Genomic DNA, 25792 nt, shown 5'->3' on the forward strand with positions numbered 1-25792 from the left:
TTGGAAAATTGCTGTAAGCGAGATGTTCAAACTGCATTTGAACCACTGGCCATGGGATTGCAATTCAAGTGTCCAACAGAATCATGCTGATTAATGTTAAAAATAAAACCATTCCAAGATGGGCAGGTTGTGCAGTTGGGACTAACCAGTTTCAGTTTGAAGGTTACACTTTAATATCAAGCTGCTTTTGCTTGCCCATCTTAGGGAAGGGCTGGACCTGAAGTTATGTCTAGAACGTATCAAGGTTCTAAGCAGAAAAAAAAACAAGATGATTTTACCCGGTTCTCCCGGCCGACCATCTTCCCCTGGTGGCCCATCAGTTCCTGGTATGGACACTCCGATATCTCCAGGCTCCCCGGGACGGCCGAGAGGGCCTCGGGGACCCACATCCCCTGTGTGGCGCAAGAGGTAACAAAAATGCATTTCAGTGGCAACGCTCACCGGGGCATTTGTTTTGGGTTAGCCAAAAAACAAAAAGTGAAATACTGTTCTCGCCAAGTACAAGTCTCGTTCCCTGATTCCATAAGACCTCCCCAAACTGAAACATGAAGGGCATGAACCCACAATAGCAGGTGCACAGCTATGGTCAACATGATCAGATATTGAAGATGAGGTTTCCTTTTGCTTACCCTTGTCTCCTTTAGGTCCTAGTGGTCCAGGTTCTCCATTTTCACCAGGAAGTCCTATTGCTCCACGAGCTCCAGGTGGACCTTGGGGGCCGATAGCACCCTTCAATCCACGCGGTCCTTGTACACCAGGTACACCAGGAGTACCTGTTTCACCCTACAAAATTAAATGAAATACTAACGACAAGTCTCCTTCTAATTTTTCTACAGACTGGCCAAATTATTAACCCCCCCTAATTTTTGAGGTTTAAACTAAGAACGATGTTTGGTTCAAGAAAAATGTCAACAATATGATTCAAGAAACGAAATATATGCCACTTTTCCTTTAAAACTGTTGTTGAAATTGTGCCTACAAAAGATGAAATGAGCAACAGACAAACGACGAGTCCATATGATATACTCGCAGGGACAGAGTTTCTACCAGAATGAGGAGACTGTCTACCTTGGCACCATTTGTTCCTTCTACACCGGGCAAACCATCAGGCCCTGGGGGACCTGATAGACCTTGCGGTCCACGATCGCCAGGAAGTCCACGGAATCCTTTCTCCCCGCTCTCCCCCGGCATGCCTATGCCTGGCGGGCCTTGTTCTCCCATCTCTCCCTTCTGACCGTCAAAACCACGATTCCCCTTGGTGCCTGTGGGGCCTGAGGGACCTGCATTCAGGGCCAACAAAAGTCAGCAGCAACTGTAAAGCAGAACTCTTGATATGGAGCTGCGGAACTGCATGATCAGCATTTTTGACTCATCTGTCCTTTTAAATACATCAAATATAAGCAAAAATAACAGTCAAAATCAAAAGCTAAGATTAGACAAATTTCTCACAGAAATCTGAAATCAAAGTCGGTGACTTTTCCAGGACTTTGCAGGACCCAAGTTAGACATTTTCCATGAGTTCCCATGACAAGAGAAAACTTGTTTTGTATCACAAATTTCCCATAACCACTGCTGTAAGACTGACAAGGAGAGCCTGTAAATTTGTCATTATTCCCTTATCACATCATAAGTGGTCCATCAATACTAACGATTGCTTGATCCTAAATATTTCAATGGCTTTTCCATGACTCTCTGACAACCGGCTTCCAGGACACTCTTTTTTCCCAATTTTCCATGACTTATCCGTGACTTTCCCAGACAAGTTTTTCCCAGGATCTTTCATGACCAGGGAACCTTGAGTGGAGTACTGCTGCGGAACAGGTAGGATCCATCAAAAAAATCCAGTCATTTGGCACATACTCATTGCTGGCCTTGCACAAAATTGGAAAAATAACTGAGACAATGATATCTTTAAAGTTCAATGTCATCCTATGAAATATCAGGATAGTCACACACCTGGAGGTCCACGTTCACCGAAATCACCAGGTGGCCCTGGAGGTCCCCGTGGGCCTTGAGGTCCAACTTGGCCTGGCTCCGATATGAAGATAGGTTCACCTTTCTCACCTAGCAAACGCAGGACAGAAACAAGAAGATGAAGAAATGAAAATGGACACCTTTAGAACTCATCTCAAAAAGGCATTTTGTCTCTCTCTTGGGTATATCATCAATGCTACTTCTTGCTTTAATCAACGTTTGAATTTCTTCTCGATGACATTACCAAATGTCTCACTGATACACTGAAACAAAAATCCTGTGGAACAACTGAAATGCGATCTGTGATTGAACATTTACGAATGAAAAAATAACCGTAGCTGAAGACTCACCCTTCATTCCAGGTGGGCCTCTAGGTCCAAAATCTCCGCGATCACCCTGAGGACCAGGTGGGCCTGGGTTCCCTAGCACAGAGGCACCTCTCTGGCCAGGTATTCCCTGTTTGCCTGGTAGCCCAGCAGCTCCTGGGTCACCCTGAAATCCTGGCTCACCCTTCTCACCCTACACATTGAAAGTTTGGGAAGGAAATTAACTCAAGACCGAAGTACAAGAAACACCAAGCTTGACTGGACTAGAGCAGCCTCTCAAAACAAAACAAAAAAATCTTGTTAACTTCCGAGTAGACAACTACCTTAACTGGCTGAAAACAAATTACGAAGAACAGTGAGCACAGAAATGTAACTAGCCAAATGAGGTTGTCAATACCAGGTTAAAATTGCTCTCCATCAGGGCCTCACAAAGCCTATATGCAGGAGCTGGTAGTGATTACCTTGAGCATTGACGAGATGTTGCTGGGTGCAGTGCAGCGTGGTCCCGGCAGGCCCTTAGCCCCCTTGGATCCATCGCTGCCTCGGAACCCCCGATCTCCCTTGTCACCTTTCTCTCCCCTCTGGCCTTGGATAATGGGTCCTGGCTCTCCGCGGTCACCCTTCTGTCCACGGGGTCCAGAAGGACCAATGGGTCCCTGAGGGAGGGGGTGGGGGAGGGAAGAACAATATTCAATATTTAATTCTTGATCCCAACACCACGGCAAACTATAAAGCGGTGTGCTGTTTGCCATTTATGTTTTGTCATTGAACAGAGGACGCTCTAACCGTAACCCAAGAATCAGCAGGAGAAGCTTACATTTATTCCTGGGTCTCCATCCACACCAGGATCTCCTCTCAGTCCTTGCTGTCCAGGAGATCCTTGAGGTCCATCAAAGCCTTGAGGTCCAGGTCGTCCTGGGGCACCCGCTGGTCCAGGATCTCCCTTCATACCTTGGGGGCCCGACGGACATGGCCCACAAGGCTCCCCAGTGTCACCTGTCAGTCATCAATTGAATAAACCAGTTACAACAAGCATGGAAACTGCATGGGGAATTTCCTTGTGTTGGAAGCAAGGTGCATCTGGTAATTTATAATCTCACAGTGGAAATCAAGATTGTCAACAAAACTCATCAAACGCACATTCATTTTTTGACAAATGGCTCCAAAGCTAATCTGCTGTGTAACTTTAGAAACACACAACAATCTTTGCCGGTTGTCCTCCCTAAGACGAGTCTAAAAAACAAAAAAAGCTGGAAGCATTACTGTTGCCTTCACTGTGTTAAAGTGTTGAAAGTTCCTACCACTTATACCAGCCTCTTATTTTGCACAAATTGGCAAAGAATACACTTGTCCAGAAATACTTGGTCAATTTTTAATGTTTGAAAAAGTGCGCCCGTCAGTTCACGTAAAAAAAGATGTCAAACAGTCTTCATACATGGAAGAAAAGCACAGAGATACACAAAAAGTGATTCTAAGAAAAATTAATTTCCTGGATCCTTTAAATTGGAACGATGTAGTGGAAATTGCTATGACTAGATACAGCAACCGATGACAGACGAGACTCATTTTCACCAGTGTAATTTCTAGCAAACATCATAACACCCACTCAGCCAAGTTTCCGGGCTACTCACCCATTCGTCCAGGGAAGCCCCTGGGTCCAGGGTTGCCAGTAGCCCCAGGTTCACCCTCTGGGCCTGGTGGTCCAGGGGAACCCTGTGGGCCGATGCTACCTTCAATATTGCCTGGAATGCCGGGGAAGCCTGCAGGAAGCACAAGAAAATGGGCAGAGAAAAAAAATTTAATGAGGACTGGCAGTAACATGAATGCATCAACTTGCATGCTGATGCTAGGACAATTCATCACATCTTGCGTTAAAGTCTTTCAAAAATACATTTCAATGTTGACAGACTGTTCCACACGGTCACTAAAACACTTTAAATGATTCAAACAAGTATTTCAAGAAAAAACAATTTCTTTTTTTCAGTTGAAAAAAATCAAGAAAGTGCTCCTCACATGGAAGTCAACGATATGTTCATATTAGAAATGGAAAACTAACAGTTCATGCAGTCTCTCATTACGTTGTGTACACAATCAATACAACACGACCACATGCAATCACTGTACGACAGCCCCCAATTACAGATTGATAAAGTAGGTAGCATGTACAGACCTTGGGGTCCTGTAGAACCAGGGGGTCCTGGGGGTCCAGGATTACCCAGTCGTCCTGGGATGCCATCCATGCCCGGAGGACCCTGCATAGACAAGCCTGTCATGCCTGGTTCTCCCTTGGGTCCTTCTCGTCCGGCTACACCCTGAGGTCCGAAAGGTCCAGCTGGACCTGGTACTCCTGTTGGGAAATAAAAACATTAACGATATTGTGTTTATAGAGAACGTTATATAGTGGGTACGGATTCTCAATGGGTTTTACTCTGCTCTGCTTACAGGGCCCAGAAACATTCCTATAAACCATGTCAACTCCCTGAGGGTTTTAAACCCATATAAGTGCAAAAAATCAGGTGCTGCCAGGTTGATCAACCATGATTATGTGTATCACGTCAAATGAAAAATTCTACTGTTTTATCCCCAAAACACCATCTGGTGGAGAAGGAACTGATAATAGTCAGAAAAATAAGAGAGGTTTTCATAAGATGCCATTTTGGAAGACCAGTCAGGAGAAATGGGTTCATTTGATGTCACTTCTCAAAGAGAAACTATGAGAAGGGCACGTTGATGGAGAAATTGCGAGGCATACCTGGAGGTCCTTGCTCGCCTTTTTCGCCGATTCCTGGAGGACCTTGCTGGCCAGGGGAACCTGGGGGCCCCGGATTACCAGGTCTGCCTTCGATGCCTTGTAAACCTGGTCAATGGAACGAAAAAATGAACTGTAAGAGCGGATGCCAGGTGATGATCAGACAGCGAGACATTCCTGGCACAGTTTACAACAGCTTCAAAACGTCACCACAGTGGGGGAAGGAGAGATGTTACAGGACAGAATCTTCTACCATCATTGAAAACATTTGCAAGACAACAATCTGACTGGATACTCAGCTATTTTCTGAAATACACTAACAACACTGTTTTGCATGGCAACTTTGTAGGCACAATAGTCAGCCCTGGACTCATGGAATTGAAACCCTACTTGTTCTTTGTGTTGAATCAGCCCAGTGGATGAAAGTGAGGGAGCACTTGCAGCCTCATACTGACATCCCAATTATGGTTGCTAGGTCAGGGTCATCAACGCAATCAGTACCAGTGGCCAAAGCTTGAAGCGTTGCATCTATCAACCCAAGCTTTCAAATGACGCCTACCTCGGGCTCCTTTTTCTCCTGGGGGTCCTGGAGGGCCTTGAGGTCCGTCTCGCCCCTGTGGGCCCCTCGGCCCTGGGTTTCCTATCCCTGGGGTGTCAACTGATTCTCCCTGAAGGAAAAAACATTAATTGTGGTTAGAAACCCATGCATCTTTTAATGGCAAAGTATAGAGCTACTGCGTAGATGTGAGCGCTATGCTTTGGGGAAGCTGAACTCATCCAAACGCCAAAATTATTGACTTCTTTTTAATGGATACGATGATCATTTACCGTGGGTTCCTTCAGTGTAAAGTTGACAGAAAGGCAATCCCCACTGTCTGCTCCCTCGAACACACAATGAAGACTTCAAATTTGGATCCATTCTCTTTGGTTAAATTTATAGATGTAACTTAAAACATATGAACCTATCTACAGTGTACACTCACCATTCATCTACCACAAAACAAATCGAGGGATTTTTTTTTTGGTGGGGGGGGGGTAGGAATCACTTACTGGTGGTCCTTGAAGTCCTGGACGTCCTCTTTCACCTTTATCGCCTTTAGGACCCTGGAGTAGGAATGAAAAGGAAGCTGCTGCTTTGTTTGGTTAAGAATGAAGCTCATGACAGCTCGGACTGCCACTTTCTGACTGCTGCCACCAGAGGGCACTTTCCACATGCACTGTATTTCAGGGTTCCCACAGAAATCTGGAAACCAACACTTTTCCAGACTTTTCCAAGGCTAAAATGACAATTTCCATGACATTTAATGCCATTTCACAGAGAAAGGCTGTTTGGTATTATGAAGATTGCCACAGCTACTAATATAGACCGACAAGGATATAGCCTGGAAATTTATCATTCTGTTATCCCATCAAGAAATAACCCTAGTATGATCTTTATTTCTTACAGTTTCCATGACGTATTTCTTCCAGTAGAATTCCAAGACATCCTGTTTTCCACCCATTTTCCATGTCTTCTGCATGACTTCCAATGACAACTTTGTTTGAAGGATTTTTGATTACCGCATGGCAAATCCTGTATTTGCCATGTAGGGAGATTACCTGTGGGCCATTGAAGCCGGCGGCACCAGGTACACCAGGGGGTCCTCTTTCACCTTCGTACCCCGGGGGGCCAGGGGGTCCATCTTTGCCCCGCTTGCCCTACAGAAGGGGAGTAAAATCAGTAACTGTCAAGTCTACTTTCAAGATAAATCCATGAAAAACTGCGAAATTAGTTCAAAGGTCACTTGAAATGCTCTCAGTTGTCTGGCAAATTCGTTTTTTGTGATTCATCTCTGTGTATCTGAGAAATGTTGGTCTAACGTGATGCATGCATCAAGCAAAAGACAATGAAAAGAGTTGAAGAGGGAGCGACTTACAATCCTTCCAGTGGGTCCTGGCTCTCCCTTGGGTCCCTTCATCCCATCGTCACCTCTCAGGCCCTACAAAGAAAAAATCAAGAGATCTAGGCAAAAATGCACAAAAAAGTGACAAAAAACCTCACTGAGTGTTCCAAAGGGGTTTCATTTGTGATTATCATAAGTTGGACAATCCAACAGCTTCTGTTGGTGGCTACGGTCCCCTTAGTAATTATTTGTGAAATCCTCCAAACATGACTACATCCCATTTGAGTTCAAGAACGTGATGGGGGAGGGGGTCAGTTATGAGGAGCTGTGGAAGAATAACTTCTCATGCTCAAAATCTCCTCATGCAAAAGCAAAAGAGAGAAACAAAATGTCTTGACACCACTTGCGACTGGTTTATAACCAATTTGGATCACTGTGCTGAAACTCAAGGTAACAGAACTGTGGGTCCTGTGCCAACAAATCCCCATTTACCTGAAATCCTGGGTAACCTTTCTCGCCTTTTTCTCCTCTTTCTCCACGGGGACCCTTGTAAAGAAAAGAAAGAAAGAATAATGTCATTGGGGATATCTAAAGACACCATGTCCACTGCAGTAGGTCTCCAAACATTCCGATCAAACAAGGGAACACTCTTTTCAAAATCCCTAAAAACATTCCTGATTCGCGTGCACAATTGGTCCATGACCGTGGACGGGTTGTGGAGATACGATTAAATGAGGCACTTTTTCACTGGAGTTTTCTCATGGGTACTGTTACTGTCTCATTTTGATCTCATCTGAGATGTGACAGATGGGCAAGATTGGCACAGCTATACGATTTGCTGCTGCTCAGTGTCAAGCTCATGTGGATCACAGGGACCGCAACCAGTCACGACCAATATGGGAAAGAAACTCACGGGGTTGCCTCGGTCACCCTTGTCTCCTGGTATGATCTCCGAGACGTTACTGCCTCCTACTGGGCGAGTGCCATTACCACAGGGTTCACCTGGAGGACCTGGAACACCTGGGTTTCCCTGAAAAGGTAAGAAGAAGGATCACCGACATCTGAAGATTTTGGCGTCGCAGTAATGTGAGCCTAACCATTTCTACCCTTCACCAAGATCCCTAGACATGAACATCAACAATTACGTTACCAATCTAAACTGAAATTTACACTAAAAAATGAACGGCTGTGAAGTTTTCAAAGTGTAATAATTTCTACCGACATATCTACATGTAATGTGAAGGAATCAAATCGAAGACCAAATTGAGCACCAAAGAAGATATATTCAGGATATTTGCCACTGACGGATCTTCGTATATGTACTTACAGGTTCTCCCTTCTGTCCATAGAAACCGACACCTGGTGGACCCTTTTCTCCTTTAGGTCCCAGGAGCCCTTGCTCCCCCTGAAACGAAACCAACATGGCAAGGATATAAACATCTAGCTATTTACGTCAATCATAGGATTGAGATTACAAGACTTATCTGATGAGACAAGAGTGTTTTAAACTACGGGTAATAAGATTTTAAGGTTTTGAAATAAAAAGTCAATACATGTACCACAATGTCAGCTTGTGACCTCATGAACAGACTCCAATTATCAGTTTGTCAAAAAACCAAACAGAGGAACTAACCTAAAAAGCATGACTGGAAGATATGGTGCAGTGTTCAAAAGGTCACAGGTTCCAATCCCATTCTAGTCAATTTCTTTGTTTTCTTTGTTCATCTTGACAATCAATTTGACTTGATCAGAGGGAGTCACTGTTTAACTTACACTCATTCCCTGGGGTCCGCGATCTCCTTTGGATCCATCACGGCCTGAAAGACCAGGGGGACCCTGTGAAGGGTAAGACAAATCACAAACTCGGGTAAAAAGTTGGTCATGTGTTGACACATTCCTCTCTTTGCTGAAAGTAAGATGGGTCCTCCCTCAATAGACCAATGTACTGATGATGTCACACTTTGTTTAGCATTATCAGTAATGAGGTCTATTAAAAACGAGAAAGCCTATTTCAGATAGTTTAGGCCTCCCACAAGAAATTAGGTTGAGTGAGAACATGACTGCACAATTTTTAAACCTCAAGCTGTCTCTCAAGTCACTGATTCAGATCTCCTTCAAGAGTGGTTACTTAGACTTTTCCAGTCAAGAAAACTATCTCTGCTAGCCGGAGCTTAACTATGTATGGTGTGAATGTTTCATTCCCAGGGGATGTATGCTCTCCTGGTGTCTCCCCCAAGGAGCAAGGGTTTGGAGGTCAGACATAATCTTGGGAAATGACAAAGGGTTATCCAACTCAGGCACAAGGCTGTGCTGCCTTAGATAAACCTTTAACTGATGTTTACATAAATCCTTTGCCCTTGCTCTGGGAAATTCACAGTCGAGCCTATCACGTGTCATTTCTGGGACACCATTACGTTGGAAACATGTTGTTGTGCACTGGGCCAGGTTATAGCACTAACAGTAGAACCAAGACATGTGGCATATGAAACATCAGTCATGTTTTATCAGCATCGTGTCTGTATTATTTTGATATATTCCAAGTAAACTGAGCCATTACAAACCTCTTCCTGAGCAAACAGATATATTTTCAAAGACTTATGGGCACATCCAATCAATACCTCCTCCAATCTCCTTGGTTGTTCCATAAATCATTGATGGTGTGAACTTGAGGTGTGGGCATATAATCACACTGGGCTTTTTTTCTCCCCTGTGACCCTCCCAAGGTGCCAACTTTATCCCTCCCAACAACCCTAAATGTCACAATGATTTATGATGTTTAACCATTCTAAGGACAAACAGAACCTTTGCTAAGGGTTGGTTTTATAACCAGCGAAACTAAACAGAGGGGCTAATGCCCTGATATTCCCAACAGGCCTAGGTCTTGTAGGCAGGGCAAAAGTTGACCTCAGATGACTTCTACTGCGAAAGGCACATGAAATCACTTCAAGAGCATCAAGTTAATAAGCAATGTTCCAATACCCCCTACCTCCCCCCTTCAGAACAGTAGAGTCTTACCCTTGTGCACCTGTTACAGGCATACAGTGTCATATGCAGCAAGGTATGAGACGGAGAGAACCCCCCTGCTTTGTGTTGGTCATTGTCTGGCAGGAATCTGGGGAATTCCTTTCAGACATCTTGGGGGGATGTGTTAAGTAACAATAGTCTGGAATGTGTATAGGGATTGGACATGTTGGGGGTACCCCTCGGTCTCATTTCTGGCTGGGTATATACAGTGTTTGCACTGATTATTCTTTAATAAATCCAAGATAATTGCAGAAATCAAAAGCAATTTGTCATTCTTGACATGTTAGGTCAGAAGGTGCAAAACATTTACAGGTGTGTGCCATATGTAAAATGTTAACACCACTGCCACTTCATTTCTCAATCTTTTGTTCAACTGTTCCAGCAGATTTTCAATGAATGAAACTGCTCAAACTGTCACCATTTTCACAAAGAGACACTTTGGCCAAAAATCTTTTTTTTTTTTCAAATTTCTGTTTTTTGGCAAAATCAAATCTAGTTCTGCAATTCTGCAATTACTTGCTGTAATCATTTTTTACCAAATCTACTGACATAAGCCAAATCACAAAGATCTGCCAAGGGCAAATTTCAACTACACCGCAGTTTGCGTTTTCACGAAGAGGCGAGTTTGTCTTCCATAGATAAAGCGTTGGCAATAAAGGGCAAATTCATGGGCAAACTCACTTCACCGTTTTCAGGAAGAGGCAAATTTGACGCCAGCAATGTACACCAATGTAACAATGTTGCACCTGGCACATGCTATAGCAAAATAGCATGTGTTTTCACAAACAGACAAAAGTTGCGTGAATTTTAGAGTTTTCATGTAGAGGCGAATTTGTTTCTTATTGAATTCTATAATTATTATTTGGCAGTTTTGTGTCATTTAAGATCCCTTCTTTCATCCAGTAGCATTGGTTAAGTCAAAGGTATGCTAAATACAGGGAAAATAAAGCGTTTGAAACCTAGGTTTCACTCTTCAGTGAAAAATTTGCCTCTTCGTGAAAATGGTGACAAAACATTAACTTCATGGTATTGCCTCACACACGAAATTAAGATTAGCAGAGTTTACTTAGCTTACTGACATCCAAGCGCTGTTTCGGAAACTGTTGCAGTGCTACATTAAGCCAATGGCCTACATTGTCTAACTCAAAAGTATAATGAACTCCCAACCCAGAACAGGGGTGACATCGGAAAAAAATTAATCACTTATGAAATTACCACGAGAAGTTTTGCGGGCCACACGGCAATGTAGGGTCTAGGCATCCCATAGAATACACATTTCTCGTGATCTACAGGTGTATCAACTTTTATAATATGTAAAATGACCTCGGTGGTTACTTGGAATATTTCAACTTCTGCAAACGGGTTGTTTGAAAAATGCTGAAATCAGGAAAGTCTTGATGAAAAAATCCTGAAAACAGAGAAAATCTAGACAAATCTCACTCTTCCCCAGAAGTAAGCCCTTAAGTGACACCATGTACCATCCATTCAGTAATTAATCATGTAGGCTCCACTGACTGACAAAAACTAGAGAATAACACAAGCAATTGTGACATTCCTACCAGCCTATGGCAAATATCATAAGTGAGCTGAAAAATATTTCTTTACTGACCTGTCGCCCTGGTTGTCCAGGGGATCCACGATCACCCTTGTTGCCGGGTAAATTTACAGCAGGTTCCCCTGGTTCACCCTTAAAAGGATAAAAAAGAAGGTAAATCAATATAATTTTAAAAATTAGTTCAGTCGAACAAATGAAACCCGAATTTGAAGGGAAAATAGATGGAATTCAACAAAGTGGAACAGGATAACTAGAAATCTCCATAGTGATTTAAATAACAGCTTTCAATTACCACTTTTGCATTGGTAAATGCAATTTTGGAGAATGTGTTTGATTTTTTTTTCTTTTTCTTTTTCAATGGGCTTACAAGTTGTCTCAACAGACAGAGAAAAAATACAAAGGTCAGTGCAGCACAATCCTTGACTTTTTAATGCAATGACTGCATAGATCTGTCCCAGTGATCCCCCAGTCACAGATATATGACTGGTAATATATGAAGGTCATATCATGGCAGGGTTGCTCAACAGGTGTCTCTAACGAGTCAGACCAGCTGCCTGAGATCAGGTCACATCATGCAGAGAAGGGAGGCTCACAGTGTGAGTGATTATTATTTTGTAAGAGACGACCCCGGATATGAAGTTGAAATGAGAATCTGGGAATGATTCGTAACGCCCAAATGGACAGGCTGGCAAAAAAATCCATATTTCTGAGAGAACAAAAACTGGGCCCTCTAGCAGAAACCCAGGTTTTTTCCTTCTTGTCGAGTCTTCTCAATCAAATGAACTATGAATGGTACAGTTGAAAAAACTTCTTTCAGTCAGGATCAATTTTTCATTAGCTTTCCAACACTACACATAAATTGTGTCAGACTACTCTCACTGCAGATAGATGCAGAAAGGCTCAATACTTTGACAACTCATGGAATAGATTGTTTTTGCTCCTGACAAGACATTTGTTGGACATCAGAAGAGTGAACAAAGTTCCAAGTGACATATCCAATTGCATGACACAACCTGAGCCCCCTAAACTGTCAACTCCTACTATTTATGTCTAGTCTGGATCCCTAGAGGGATCTAGGAACATGTGGGTGCCTCCTCCCCCCCCCCTTATATCCTGACACGACTCCCTGGTAGGGTTGTGCCAAATATCCAAATAATCAAATAGTCGATCAATTGTCGAATATTCAAAAATCATTTTTCAAATTTGAATATTTGAATGCAAAATTAATGAAAAGGGAAAATTTTCTTTTGTTTCAAATGAGAAAAATTACACTATGGAGGCTTGTTTCAAACAGATTCAAATGAAAAGTGACAGAAATCTTACGATTAAAAAAGTAAACTATTCAATAAACAAATAAAAAGGAATAGAAGTTTTCAACAGGGAAAGAAGTCTTGTTCATCTCTTAAATCTCGCTAAATCGTTGCTGGAGATACTCCTAGATACAGTTTGTTCATCAACAATCTCCCAGTCGGTTCGACTGAATATTCGACCAAATTGAAGATCGAATATTCAAATAGTGAATTATTTGAATTGCCTCAGCCCTACTCCCTTGGTCAGTCAGGGTCGGGGAGGCATTACTCACTTGGGGTCTAATCTCCCCAGGCAGGAAGCAGAGAATTTACAGCCAGTTACATCTGGAGGAAGTCGCACACTTGGCCCAGACATTCAGCACCACACGATGGGCTGGCATTGGGACCATTGCCAGAGTGGTAGACAAGCCCAGATAGGTCATGGGGTCGTGTCCATGATGTGTGCACTTTTTTGCAAGATTGACTACAATTGATCTTATCCTCTCCCTGATAATGGCTAATTTGATATGAAGGCTTGTCTTTCCCCATGTACATGTACACTCTTCTTGCTTCCTGACATTTCACGGCTTAAAAGACAAGGACAATGTTGAGAACTATTTCAATTCCTGTAGCTATGGTACATTAGACAACTGACCCCCTCATCATGAGTCAAAGAGGCCAGAAGAAGCCAGTTTGCCATTGCAAAATGAAAAAAAAGCCAGGACACACCAAAACTTTTCACAAGTTTTCTTTTTTCAGTCTATGAACCCCGACAAATTTTGCGAAACCACAAAAACTTCCATTTTAAAAGGTGAAGTCATATCTTAGTCCGTCATCAATCTCTCTTGTTGCCTTAGATAAGTCTGTGTCTGAGTTTGTATCCGTCCCAATCTATATGTAACTTGCTTCAACACCTTGTGAGATCCATTGATCAAGTCCAGTACACAGCTGCGCCTTCCACTTACATGTACTTTGCTCTCCACCTCAGTTAAAGCAACTTTTTACTGTGATGACTATATTTGGCATGTAATCTGGGCAACTGTAATTGCAACTAATCAGGGCAGGACAATTAAGGTCTACTTTTATACCAAGCTAATGACCAAGCAGAATTCATGATTATCGTTATTACAGGGGGATTACAGAAGTGTTCCTTCATTATTACTAGGTACCCTCCTGAATGCACAATTGGATTGCTTTGATTGGTCAACAATTTTGTGCAAATTCTGTTAAAAACTGGTTGTGCATACTGCCAACACACCTACATGTACACACGGCTTCCATTTTGACAAAAAATGGACCAATGCACAGACACACTGATCCCTTTATACTTGGCCTGCTACAGTTGTCTGCCAAATCAAAAAGGCCCTGCTTACCTTTGGTCCCATGAGACCTGATGGTCCCTGGGGTCCAGCAGGTCCGGTGCCTGGCTGACCTGGTCTTCCTGGATCTCCCTGAAGATTAACAGCAAAGACAACACTTTCAGGTTAGTTTGTAGTGAGGTGAACATCCAGAGGATGGGGGAATAAAATAGTAAGACCCTACAAAAACTTATTAAATTACAGCCATCGAGATCGTCAAATGCTTTAACATGCTTTAACCAAGATATGCAAGTGTAAATTAAATCAAAATATCCTAATAAGTCAAGGACAGTTTAACATTAGTTTCAGATTTTACTTTATTTCAAGAATCACATAGGAAGGTGATGAAAACTACAATAATTCTGGCATTTCTAAACCAATAATGTGAAACTGGATCTCTTTGTAACTTTCCCTTGTTTCCAATGCCACCAAACTTTCTGTTAACATACAAGCATAAATTATGTACAGTATGTTCAACACAAAGAAATTCCCTCCTCTCCCATTTGCTCACCCTAGTTAATCTTTTTAAAAAAGAACAAGTAACTCTTCAAAGATGACACGAAAGCAACCAAGTAAGCTATTCTTGGCAAAGCAAGCAGTAAAGTGATAGGTACTTATCATCCACTACATGAACAGTCCTCTACTTAATTTTCGAGTGGATATCCCCTCTGGCAGTGTAAGAGCCAATTTGGGTTCCAGTTTGCTCCAAGTGGCTAGTGAAAGTGCAAATACTTCAGTCTGGAGGGCCTGTGAACTGACCTTCATGGCTTCAAGGACCACCTGATTTCTGTAACAAGAGCCTGCTCTCTTCTGACCATTCACAAAACAAGAATTGCGCCCTCAATCTTGTAAACCAACATTCAGACTTTTTTTTTCTGGTATTTGTTGCACTTGCCAGCCGGCCTTGTTGGCTTGTTTACTTGTCAGTCAGTCTTTCATTTTGTTTCCACGGCTTTGCACATTTAACCTTGCAAGGTTGATTTTAATGTCACATGTAAAGGTGTCACGCAATTTGATCATTTGGTGGGGATGGTTCAAAACTTTCAAAACCTAACCAAAAAACCCATCTCCGTTTTCAAAAAACATCTTGTAGTTTGAAGTCACATCCTCCCAGTTCCTTCAGATGGCCTAAAGGTCTATTCCTGTATCTTACAGGACAGAATAATGACCAATTGGCACCCCTTGAGGTCTTACAGAAACTATTAGGGCAAAAAATATCTACACGATACTAAGGGATTCTTGTGGGGCATTTAAGGACCAACCTTTGTTCCGTTACATCCCGGCGTTCCAGGTTCTCCGATTGGTCCTTCCGGTCCCGGGAGTCCCGGAAGACCTGGGCTGCCAGGAAAACCAGGAACGCCCTGACTTCCCTGTGAGAGAATGTTGAAGGAGAATAACATTAGAACTTAACGCAGTGAGATGGTCCTCCACCCCAGAACTTCATTAAGCTACTACAATGTACAGACAACGGGGTAAACAACAAAGTTTTTCGAACGGACAGGAAAAGAAGCACTGCCACCAGCAAACATGGTTAAAGAGAAAACAGGAAGAATCATGTGCACAGGCAGAATGAGAACATTTTAATCTGAATTTCCTTAAAGAAAGTTCTTTCCTCGCGTTGCTTTCCACACATCGTCATTATTAAGCCTTGGCAGTAGAGTAGGGTATAGTCTAAGTCTGTTGCATGTGGCTTGTTACTGAAAGATACAACAGCAGTTGGGCACAAGCTTACTACTCTTTCCTGTGGTTTCTTTGCAAATTTAATGGTTTGAGGGTGCAAAGGACATCCAGGTAGGGATTTAAAACCATTTAGAACAATTTTTGTTTTCCAAAAAACAAAATTTACACCATTGCGACACAATTCTCCAAAATGGATATACCGACTGCCACAAAAAAAGACCACCTGACGCGCAAGGTTAAATAGAAAATGTGATGAGTGTGAGACCAACCTGTTACACTCAGAAGTGTGCCTTGCCATTAACTGTTACTCTATCTAGAAAAACTCAAGGATCACCTTGTTATCTTGAAAGATACTGTCAAATTATTCATGATTCAAGAATGAAAATTGTCAAAAAGTCAAAAAGTTTCGGAGTATTTGTATCCTGAATCAATACTTCAGGGGGGGGGGAACTTGCTAAACAGCTTTTCATTCTGCTTTTTGGGAGACTTTATGAATGAAGGCATTAATTATTGGTGTCACTTACTCTGTAGCCTTTGGGTCCAACAGCACCAGATGAGCCAGTGTCTCCCTGGGGGGGAAGAAGGGGGGGAAGAAGACAAAACACACCCATGAACCTTTCATCAAAGGTGTGGTACTGCAACTTTGTCATTCAAACAAGGATCTGTTTTGTGTTAGCTTGACCTCTTGCCCCCAACCCTTACTCCACTGCCGCTCCTGGGGTCAGGTCAACCCTCAGTGGCCCGGTAAATTGTTTCTGGGTGTTGTATTCCATGAGCTATAGCTATCCTGATTAGAAAGGCCCAGAAATAGACCGCTGGAGAATTTCTTGGGTGATTCAGTGTTTATTTTGCTGGTGGATCTGGGTTACAGTTAGGGCATGAACTTGATGGTCACTAGCTCTGAGCTTCTAGAGAAATTTAGTGCATTTTGGGAAGGAAACAGTGTTGTTTCGGCAGAGTACTTGTGATGCTTCATTTAACATGTCACCAGGACACAACTATTTGACTTATCATAGTTCAGCACTCAAGTAACTAGTAACTGGACCCTGTCCTCTCAGAAGAAAAATGAGTGGGCCATTTAAGCACGTACACATTCTTTCCAAAATTTATCTTTGACTACAATATACATGTAGGCCCCCTACCAGTTGTACCAAGTGCCACTGATTTATAAAGAACCCCCCCCCACTTTCTCAACTTCCTATCAAAAACGTGTCATGGTATCATGGCCTCCCCCCACCCCCCCCAAAAAAAAATCAACTTACTTTGCTTCCTTTGGGTCCAATAGGACCCTCAGGACCTGGGTATCCCGGCTGCCCCACATGCCCTGGAAGACCGATGTATCCTCTATCACCCTGGAAATAAGCAGGAAAAAAAATCAAACAGAATATACACTGAAAACACATATTTACTCAAAAAAACTGATGACCCCCAGGGTGCTGAAAACTTGTCCATAGCAATGAAGAGAAATAAAGGGCCAAATCATGTTCTTAGTGTCATTCTAACTGTGTGCTGAGTCCTTGAATAGCTGGTATATCTATCATATTTAGACCAAATTAATGACAATTAGGAGATTTTTGAAAGGTCACAAACTGAGAAACTCATGGATCGTCTTTAAATCATGCTATAAAGAGGTCTACCTTAAAATAACAAAATTGTTTGAAGCACCTGCAAAACAGTGCAAAGGGACCAACAGCAAGCTGTAGTGTAGACTCAACAAACATATCCCAACACTGCCAATAGGCTGCTGAAAGCCACAAACACCTGTTAATCTATTTCCTATCATTAATCATGGGTACATTTGTCCATCATCAGCTGAAGGGTCAGTCATCACTGATTACAGCAGCAAACTGCTACAGGTCCACAATGTCAAACTCTTTAAAATGGTCCAGTGGGACTCAAGTATAAACTAGGAGAATGTTTAGCATGTCTAAATGTTCATAATCCGATGTAGGCAGGAACAAAAGAGGCACAAATTTTTTTTAGTACTCACCGTGTTTATGCGTTTATAATGGGATCAATGGCACGTGATCCCACGTTTGACGCGGAGCAAGCTGAGTACGCATAACACATTTAGTCCTTAAAGTATGGTCTTTGCATACATGCAGAAGACGTGAAAGAACCCGCTTGAAAAGCTTACTACCATATATCTTTCTTTTGCCGTTTGGGGGCACACTTCAACTCGGGGCAGATACATATATGTCTCTTATTCATAGTGGCTGCACAATAAAAATAATCATGAGGGAATGTCTGCAGTAAACCTTCGTAAATGAATGGAATACTGATCCATGCTTCTTGAGCTTGTGAAATATTCCACTGTACATGTACATGTAGTTGTTTAGTGCAAGTTTTCCAGTATGTGGTAATGAGCACAAACAAACTGATCCAATTTTGTTGAATGGCCACCCCTGTGCTTGAAACAGTCCTTCTTAATCAAAATAAACTTTCAGTCCACTGGGTTAACACAGACGCTAGACTTGTTACACTGGGGATGTCTGGAAAGTCAGATGACTTGGAGCATGGAGGAATGCTCCAGATAGCCAGAATGCACCGTAGTCTAACCAAATGCTCTGGCCTTGAAAATCAATTTTGATTACTTGTCTGCAAATCATTTGCTATCCCTTTGGACCCTCCCGTACATATTGCTTCCTTGTGGTCCCAGTGGAGGCTCAACTATTATCAAGCCTATATGCAGTATGCACAGGTCTCCCCTAACTAGTCTGTACCCCCCCCCATGGTCCACCTGATATCTTGGATTAATGGTTGTTTGATGAGGGGGACCTTTGACCAACCAGGTATGTATCACCCAGAAATGAGCCAAGTCCGTAAACAACCAACTTTATTATGTTATTTACTCAATTTATATCAGAGGAACTGCAGCCATCCCGTTCCCTTAAAGCATTCCACTATCACCCCCTCCTAACTAAAAACTGGAGTGTATGACTTCTTTCCACACATGGTCTTTTAAATCAACAAAACTTTTCAATTTGTTGATTGACTCTACATTCTTATCTCTTCTGCCTGGAAAGGTGAGTGCTTAGCACAAAATGAGAAATGCACACATAACATTAACAAGCACCACTAACGAAAATGTACCTGCCCTTTACGACTCAATCAAAACCCTTTTCTCATGATGTATTCATTTCAGTCATGAACTTGTGATAAACATGGTAAGCCTCAACCACTTGAACTCAAGGATCAAGGCCAAAATGTCAAGCTGAGAGAAGCTTTCAAACCCAGAAGAACAAGTTTAGAATTTTAAGGAGTTGGGGTTTCCCTAATCATCAGCAAATGCTTGAAGCAATTTGAGTCATAAGCTGGAAAACTTAATAGTCCCACCTGTTTTTATTCCTACATTTTTGCTGATGGCAAGGGATTTATCCAACATCTGTACAACCACACATGATTCCTAAAAGTGCATTATAATGAAACTTCTGAAGGTCTCCTGAAAGGATTAAGTTACATTTGGCATCACCATTTGGCTGTTTTACATTTATTTCAAGGTTTATCTTATCATTTGGCCATTTAGCACCAAGTAAAGGTTGGCTACCTTTACACTTTCCAGTGATACTGGCATTGCACTGGACAGGAACAATTCCAGACGGTCTGATGTGCACATTTTTTTTTCCAACCAAAATGCACTGACCCGAACCAAGTGCAAGATAACTGCTTCCTAACTTTACTTCAGTCATGGAACCAGTGATCAACAGGTGCATCTCCGCTACTTGACTGATTCATTGGGTCTTTTCTGGCCAACCAAACAACTACTAATACTACAGTGTACCTCCAAATAAACAAATTCTTACAGTAAACAAGAGCATTTGTTATTGGGCAAAAAAAAAATTGACCTTGTGTCTTGTCGCTGGTTCCTGATGTCTGGGAATACAATTTTATTTACACACATCCCTATGTCCTATTTACCTCACACATACACAATAAACCCACTCCACCTAAACAAACCGGCTTTCACTTATCCAAACAAGGGCACAAACATTTAAAGAAATGGTTATTTTCCTTCATTTAACAACTTGTCAAAGCTGACACATTGAACAGTTGCACACCACAACACTGGACACAGTAACTTCCAGAAGAGTCTATGAGTATGACAATTGGTATATTATATCCACTTGCTCTTAGCCTTTTGGAGAGTTCCAATTTATCTTACTACAGGTATCAAGGTTGCATAACCAGGTAAGACAACATGGGACCTACAAGGCTACAGACATTACAATGGTCCACAGCAAATGAAGGCATGTTTGAACACAGATATGGGTTCATTATCAGTTTAATGGAAAGAAAAAACCAAACTGTTGGAACAGTGATACTATGATAGTCTCCATTTGGAGCTACATGTAATCCCTTTATTAAGCAAAGGACCATGGAGGTGTACATGTACATACTTTTCATCACTGGATGTTTCTGTACTGTGTCTTTTTTTGCACTTATGAAAATGGGACAAAAATGATGAAATCACAAACCTTCTCTCCTTTCGTTCCATTGCAAATACATTTGTCTTTCACACATCCTGTGCAAGCCTGTAGATAAGAAAACACAAAAAAGAAAATGCATATGTATTTTTCTATGTACTATGTATCTACGTTATTAAGCTTATAAATTATCCATGTCGTGACAGACAATCTTTCAAGTACCGAAACTTCTCTGTTTGTGCTCATCCATTCTTTGGGTGAACTGTGTCATTCTGTTTATGGCAGAGCCACATTAAGCAGTCCCATGTTTGCAGCTTTAAAGAACAGGAATTTCTTATGGATTACATGTGTCAAGGTGAAAATCAATGCCCCAGTGGCATAATCATTGAAACACCATGTGGGGGAGTAAATTTATCCACACAAGCACTCTCACACCTGGCGTAATCTACCTTCACAGATTTGGTTTTTAATCTCCAGACTGGGATAACACAGCTCAGTTCCCATCAGTAATCTTCTCACAGTCTACTTTATCACCCACAAATCTGTCTGTCAGTCTAGTATTATCCACACTAACCAATGAAAAACAACTTTTTGGAGGGTTAACCAGCAACCCTAATCCTATGCATCACCAGCATCTCTTGAAAATATTTCTCAATCTTGGGAAAATTTCCCCAACTACCAATTCAAGCACAATGATAAACTGCCTACTCAGTGTATTGTTTTAATTTCTGTGTGATCAATTCAAAGACATATTTACAACAAATAAATGAATTAGTAAAATCTGCATCACCAGTTGACATGTGGGTAATCTAACAGAATTCTGTGAGGGTTAAACTTGCACTGCTGGAAAAAGAATTATCAAAGTTTCTCTCGTCTCCAAACTTATAAGTAAAATGTTTACATAAATATAGGGAGAATGGTAGTCACAAAAACATTGCAGACAGTGAACAGACCAACATAGAATAACATATCTTTTCTAAAACACTGGAGGCGGTAAAGGGTGGGGAAAACCAGACATTAAAGCTGCAACTGAAACTTCTGTTATCACTGCACATTAGTTCCAGGAAATCTAGTCTGGTGACTCTGGACAAGTTTTTTTTTTCTTCTTTTGTCCCAGACGATTTCCAAACTATTTATGCGATATGAGCACGGGCCAGTGATAATACTGGTCCTGGTCTAGACGATCCTAGAAAAGACAGTGATATCCTGTATAGACAAGGTTGTCGTCTGAGTAAATTGTCCGTGGACCTGTAGTAGGACAAGACAATTCATGGACCTGTTCCTTTTGAAACAGACCCCCTCTTGAAAAATGCTCTAATATTATGACTCATTGGTGGCTTTAGAACTAACATTTGGGCAGGACTTAAAACTCAAATTCTTATTATTGGTTTCAAATTGTTTTCTTAAAAAAATTACCAGCAAAAAACTGACAAACTGGGATGTTTGCAGATGCAAATACATGTAAACTAGTGTACACAATATGTTGACATTTAGCATTCTGTTTTATCACAGTCACGATTGCCCTTCGCTTATTTTGACAATTAGTCATTCTTCACTTCTTCAGGATTAAGATTTTAATTTCAATTTCCTACTGAGTTGACCCGATCATGCATGGTACAGCATTTTTTATCAAAAGCCCACAAGCACAATATGATCACTATCAACAAAAAGCTTGAGTGTTATCCTTGAGATCTTTTCTGGGCCCCAGTTCCCTGCTGCGTACCTGCACGTCGGAATCCCCTGACACCATGACATCCTCAGACCCCAAAGGCTACCTTTTACAGTAACTGAGACCACTTTTTGGTAATTTCAGACCAAGCAGAAACCAGAACTGTGAGCTCTGTAATGCCATCGGAGGCCAGTGAGTCTGGCGAAGCAGCCGAAGTGTGAGAAAGTGCAAAGCAAGCCATTCATTCCTGTCCCACAAGTTGACTGTGCAGGTAAATTTCTTCAAGCATTTGATGTCTTTGCAGTCACTGGTGCTTTATCTTGCAGGGTGGCAAATTACAAAAAATCTTAAATGGGGACCAGTGACCACTAGCACTAAGCCTGGACTTCCGAACTTTTAGCTTTCAAATTTTGACTTTAAATTGAAATAAAAAGAAAAGACTTGAATTAACATATTTAGAATTTCCTTTCAGGACTCTGGATCTTGTGAACAAACAAAGTCATGGTCACTTGATTTCCCCATATGGTTTCATTTATTATTCTTGGGCCAGGGGGAAATGGGCCAGGATTTTTGGCAACCTCGGCTGGGTGCTGCTACTAGCAGTGGCACTGGTCCAATAATATAATCACCATCACTGACTGATGGACTAGGAACGTCATGGGTTTGGTATGGACTGAGCTTAACCTACCCACCGACCCCAACCCCTCACATTCCCACATGTCAACCAGATGACCCCATGTTCCCAAGGGGGTTGGTAACGGTTTTTTTTCTCTTCTTCCTGAGGGCAACTTTTTAAATTTAACTCCTTGGCCACTATAATAACTGTAAATATTAGTGTAAATATTTGTGGGTTAACATGGATGGAATGCAAGTACACGAGAATGAGGAAGGATGTAACATGAATATGCCTACTTCTTTATGGTGTGTTTCTCCCTTAATTAATTAACCAGAATTGCAATGAAAACGATAAAAATCTCTACAATTTCTTTCTAGTGTTTCAAGTAGAACAGTAAACAGTAAATTAAGTTACAAATTACATAGCCAGCCCTTAATCTTAGAACATCTATACATTTTTGTTTCAATCATTTTTAAAAACATCTCACAAGGTGTGCATAAATCATTCCAAATTACCTCTTCAGCCTGGGAAAGTATTCTTATTACACAAAACAAAGCAGTGAGTAATTCTGTGGATGATGTTACAAGAAAATGTTGAATTCTTACCGGGAACAGGGCCCTAAGATATGAAGAGGGCCCTAAACATAAAAGAAGGCCCTTCATGTATGTGCAGTTACTTGTTTTACAAAACAAATAATCATTTTACCCTTATTTAAAGTTATATTGAGCCAGAACATAAGCCTACATTTAATCAACGTTTACAGTTTCACCGTTTGAATTGTGACAGTGTTCTTTTCAGAACAAAATAAGGTGAAAGGGAAAAATTTCTGAAAGTTGGAGAACTTCTAAAATTTCACTTTAAAGGTTTATTTTCCTACCAGAAAAAAAGCCTGTCAGAGGCCCGCCATCAAAAAAACCAAGTGTGAAACAAAACGAGGCGGAAAATTAACTAACAAATTGATGTGTATTTTACCATTGTAAACCACTTAGCTCTTTTTATCAACTATCGCTTTGAAGTGCAGCGAACCAAAATACTGACTATTATCCTTGAACAAAGAGATTTATGTAGCCGAAAACAAGGACATCAATGGGCCAAGTTGACTCGAAGTTCACCTCAAGACAAGTCGTGCGTGCAGCACTCATGGGCGGCTAGAACGTGCGAGCCCTGTGATTCAGGGATCGTCGTCAAAGTTCCATATTCAGCCCACTTTCAACAACACAAAAAACTCACCACTGAAATGCTCACCCAACCATTTTGCTTCACTCTCAATCAATTTGGCAGAATATTACGTTGAAACTTAAACGTGAGGGTTTTAGGTTAGACATTCATAACTAGTACATTCCTGAAAATGATGTAAGTGCCAAATTTTGCAAAATGAGGAGAAAAGCATCCGTACTTACCGCTGCATTTGCCCATTCCGTCCAGACGAACAGAACCAGCAGGCAACACACGAGAACGTGTCGTTCGATAACTTCCCGATACTTCATTTTATTTTGTACAAATAAATTAATAAAACCAAAGTTCGTTCTCACGGACGCAGGAGTCTCCACCCTCTCCCGTCTTCAGAGGGCTCGTTGGGCCAACTCTCAGCTGCAGGAGGAGAGATTCGGCCAGATTTCGAGGGAGAAATCTCAGCTTGTACGAGCCATTCTGCCGAGGAAACGAACATGCAAACCTTCAGCCACAAACCTGAAGAATCGGCACTTGGGCCGAATCACAGTGAGCTCACCAATTCGCGTAGTTGGTGAGCTCACTGGAACTACTTTCTTTCACAAAAGTTTATGCAGTTGACAATTTTTTAACAGTATTTTGAAATGAAAGGCTGCAAATTTTTTTTTACGACTCGGATGAATGTAAACTGTTTCTAATTATTCTGCTGATTGCTTCCAGTTTTCCAAACATATATGCACTTAATCCTTTGAGCGGAGGAACTGAAAAAGGGGTGTTTGTGCTCAGGCAAAATTACCATATTCAATGATTCGAAAACGAAGCTATGCACGAAACTCCGTTAGACGATTTGATCAAAGTTTGTTGGGATACGGTTGGGAGAATTGTAACTCCGATCACAGCATCCAAAACGACCGGTAGTGACCTGTACATGCAGGTGATTATGCAGTGAGGTTAAAAATAGCGTTGTGATGCCCATACTTTACATGCTCATGTACAGTACCTCTCGAAAGTAAATGGCAGAATGTATTGAAAATAAGCAATAATTGCAAACATCTGCACCCTTCTAATGAACATCGAATTTGTTCATTCTTTTCGATGCTTCATTGCTTGGTTATGTTACACGACTGTGCACGAGGCTTGCAACCACTTTGCTTCCATAACTCAATCATTTCAATTAACCCGACCCGAAGCCTTAAAGGTAGGCCTGATACAGTAAAGGCCTAGTCCATTAGAAGTTGGCAACCTATTATTTATCATTGACAAGTTACACGTCACAAATTGACTGCATCGTATGACTTTGAATCAATTATCAACTAAAACTGCACGGCTCACAAAACGCGTGGGGGGTTGCACGGGCTGCTCAATGTTTGTGTTCAAAACGTACATAGGGCATCGTGGGGGTGTAAACCTCTCCTTTTGAGCATCAATAAATAGGTATCCCCCTATAGATAAACATATAGACACGCCTTTTAAAGTTAAACTGCCGTCAGGTAGGTAAACCCTTACCCCATACTTATTAAAGCCGAACACGGATCATCCCCTGTGGTATGAATATTGTTCCTTTGATTAAAAGTTCCGGCGACATCTGAAGAAACGAAGGTTAGCAACCTCGATATGATAAACAAAATAGGCCTTCTGGTGATCATCTTGTATCCAGACGTAAATGGGCTTCATAAAAATCCATCCAGATGGTGAGAACGACCATGGATATAAGACACACCCGAAACCCAGCAAACAGTCTGGATTGCGGATTTCTTACAAGGGGGTCCGGGTCAATGTATGCACTGATAAACATGTCTGTGTCATGAAATGTGTGGCTATTGTCATGGTAAACATGCAACACCGCTTTCGCAATCGTCTGGCCTTACTCCTGGTTCTGTCTTGGGTTCTTGGGAAGCACATCATTGGTATACCTGTATTATCAATCATTATCAAGATCGATGTTTCGGTTTCTATGAGTGTGGTTTCCATGGTCACGACTTAACTTATGGCATGGACGTGCAGACGTTCTTAAGATGAGTCTGCCTTGCCTATTGTCATGATTTATCACGATCTATTTCAAAACGTGATACCAG

General features: G+C 41.7%; 1 protein-coding gene across 1 annotated transcript in view; it reads right to left on the reverse strand.

Moving 5' to 3' along the window:
• LOC110981655 (uncharacterized) overlaps positions 1-24253 on the reverse strand; it is a 34517-nt gene extending 10264 nt beyond the window's left edge. Inside the window, exons 1-25 of the mRNA XM_022239392.2 lie at positions 23948-24253; positions 20314-20370; positions 17101-17190; positions 16363-16407; positions 15421-15528; positions 14174-14251; positions 11566-11643; positions 8706-8768; positions 8260-8337; positions 7846-7962; positions 7425-7478; positions 6966-7028; positions 6649-6747; positions 6100-6153; positions 5609-5717; positions 5053-5157; positions 4471-4647; positions 3932-4060; positions 3118-3296; positions 2762-2956; positions 2325-2493; positions 1957-2064; positions 1069-1280; positions 630-783; positions 279-392 (exon numbers count right to left, since the gene is read on the reverse strand). Of these exons, the coding sequence (XP_022095084.2) occupies positions 279-392; positions 630-783; positions 1069-1280; positions 1957-2064; positions 2325-2493; positions 2762-2956; positions 3118-3296; positions 3932-4060; positions 4471-4647; positions 5053-5157; positions 5609-5717; positions 6100-6153; positions 6649-6747; positions 6966-7028; positions 7425-7478; positions 7846-7962; positions 8260-8337; positions 8706-8768; positions 11566-11643; positions 14174-14251; positions 15421-15528; positions 16363-16407; positions 17101-17190; positions 20314-20370; positions 23948-24034 (2722 nt within the window). The 5' untranslated portion in view covers positions 24035-24253. The remainder of the gene's footprint in view (positions 1-278; positions 393-629; positions 784-1068; positions 1281-1956; positions 2065-2324; positions 2494-2761; positions 2957-3117; positions 3297-3931; positions 4061-4470; positions 4648-5052; positions 5158-5608; positions 5718-6099; positions 6154-6648; positions 6748-6965; positions 7029-7424; positions 7479-7845; positions 7963-8259; positions 8338-8705; positions 8769-11565; positions 11644-14173; positions 14252-15420; positions 15529-16362; positions 16408-17100; positions 17191-20313; positions 20371-23947) is intronic.
• Positions 24254-25792: the final 1539 nt, after the last annotated feature.

The sequence above is a fragment of the Acanthaster planci genome, linkage group LG14 (genome assembly GCF_054643075.1).
Source record: "Acanthaster planci isolate LZ-2023a linkage group LG14, COTS_SCS, whole genome shotgun sequence".
Lineage (NCBI taxonomy): Eukaryota > Metazoa > Echinodermata > Asteroidea > Valvatida > Acanthasteridae > Acanthaster > Acanthaster planci.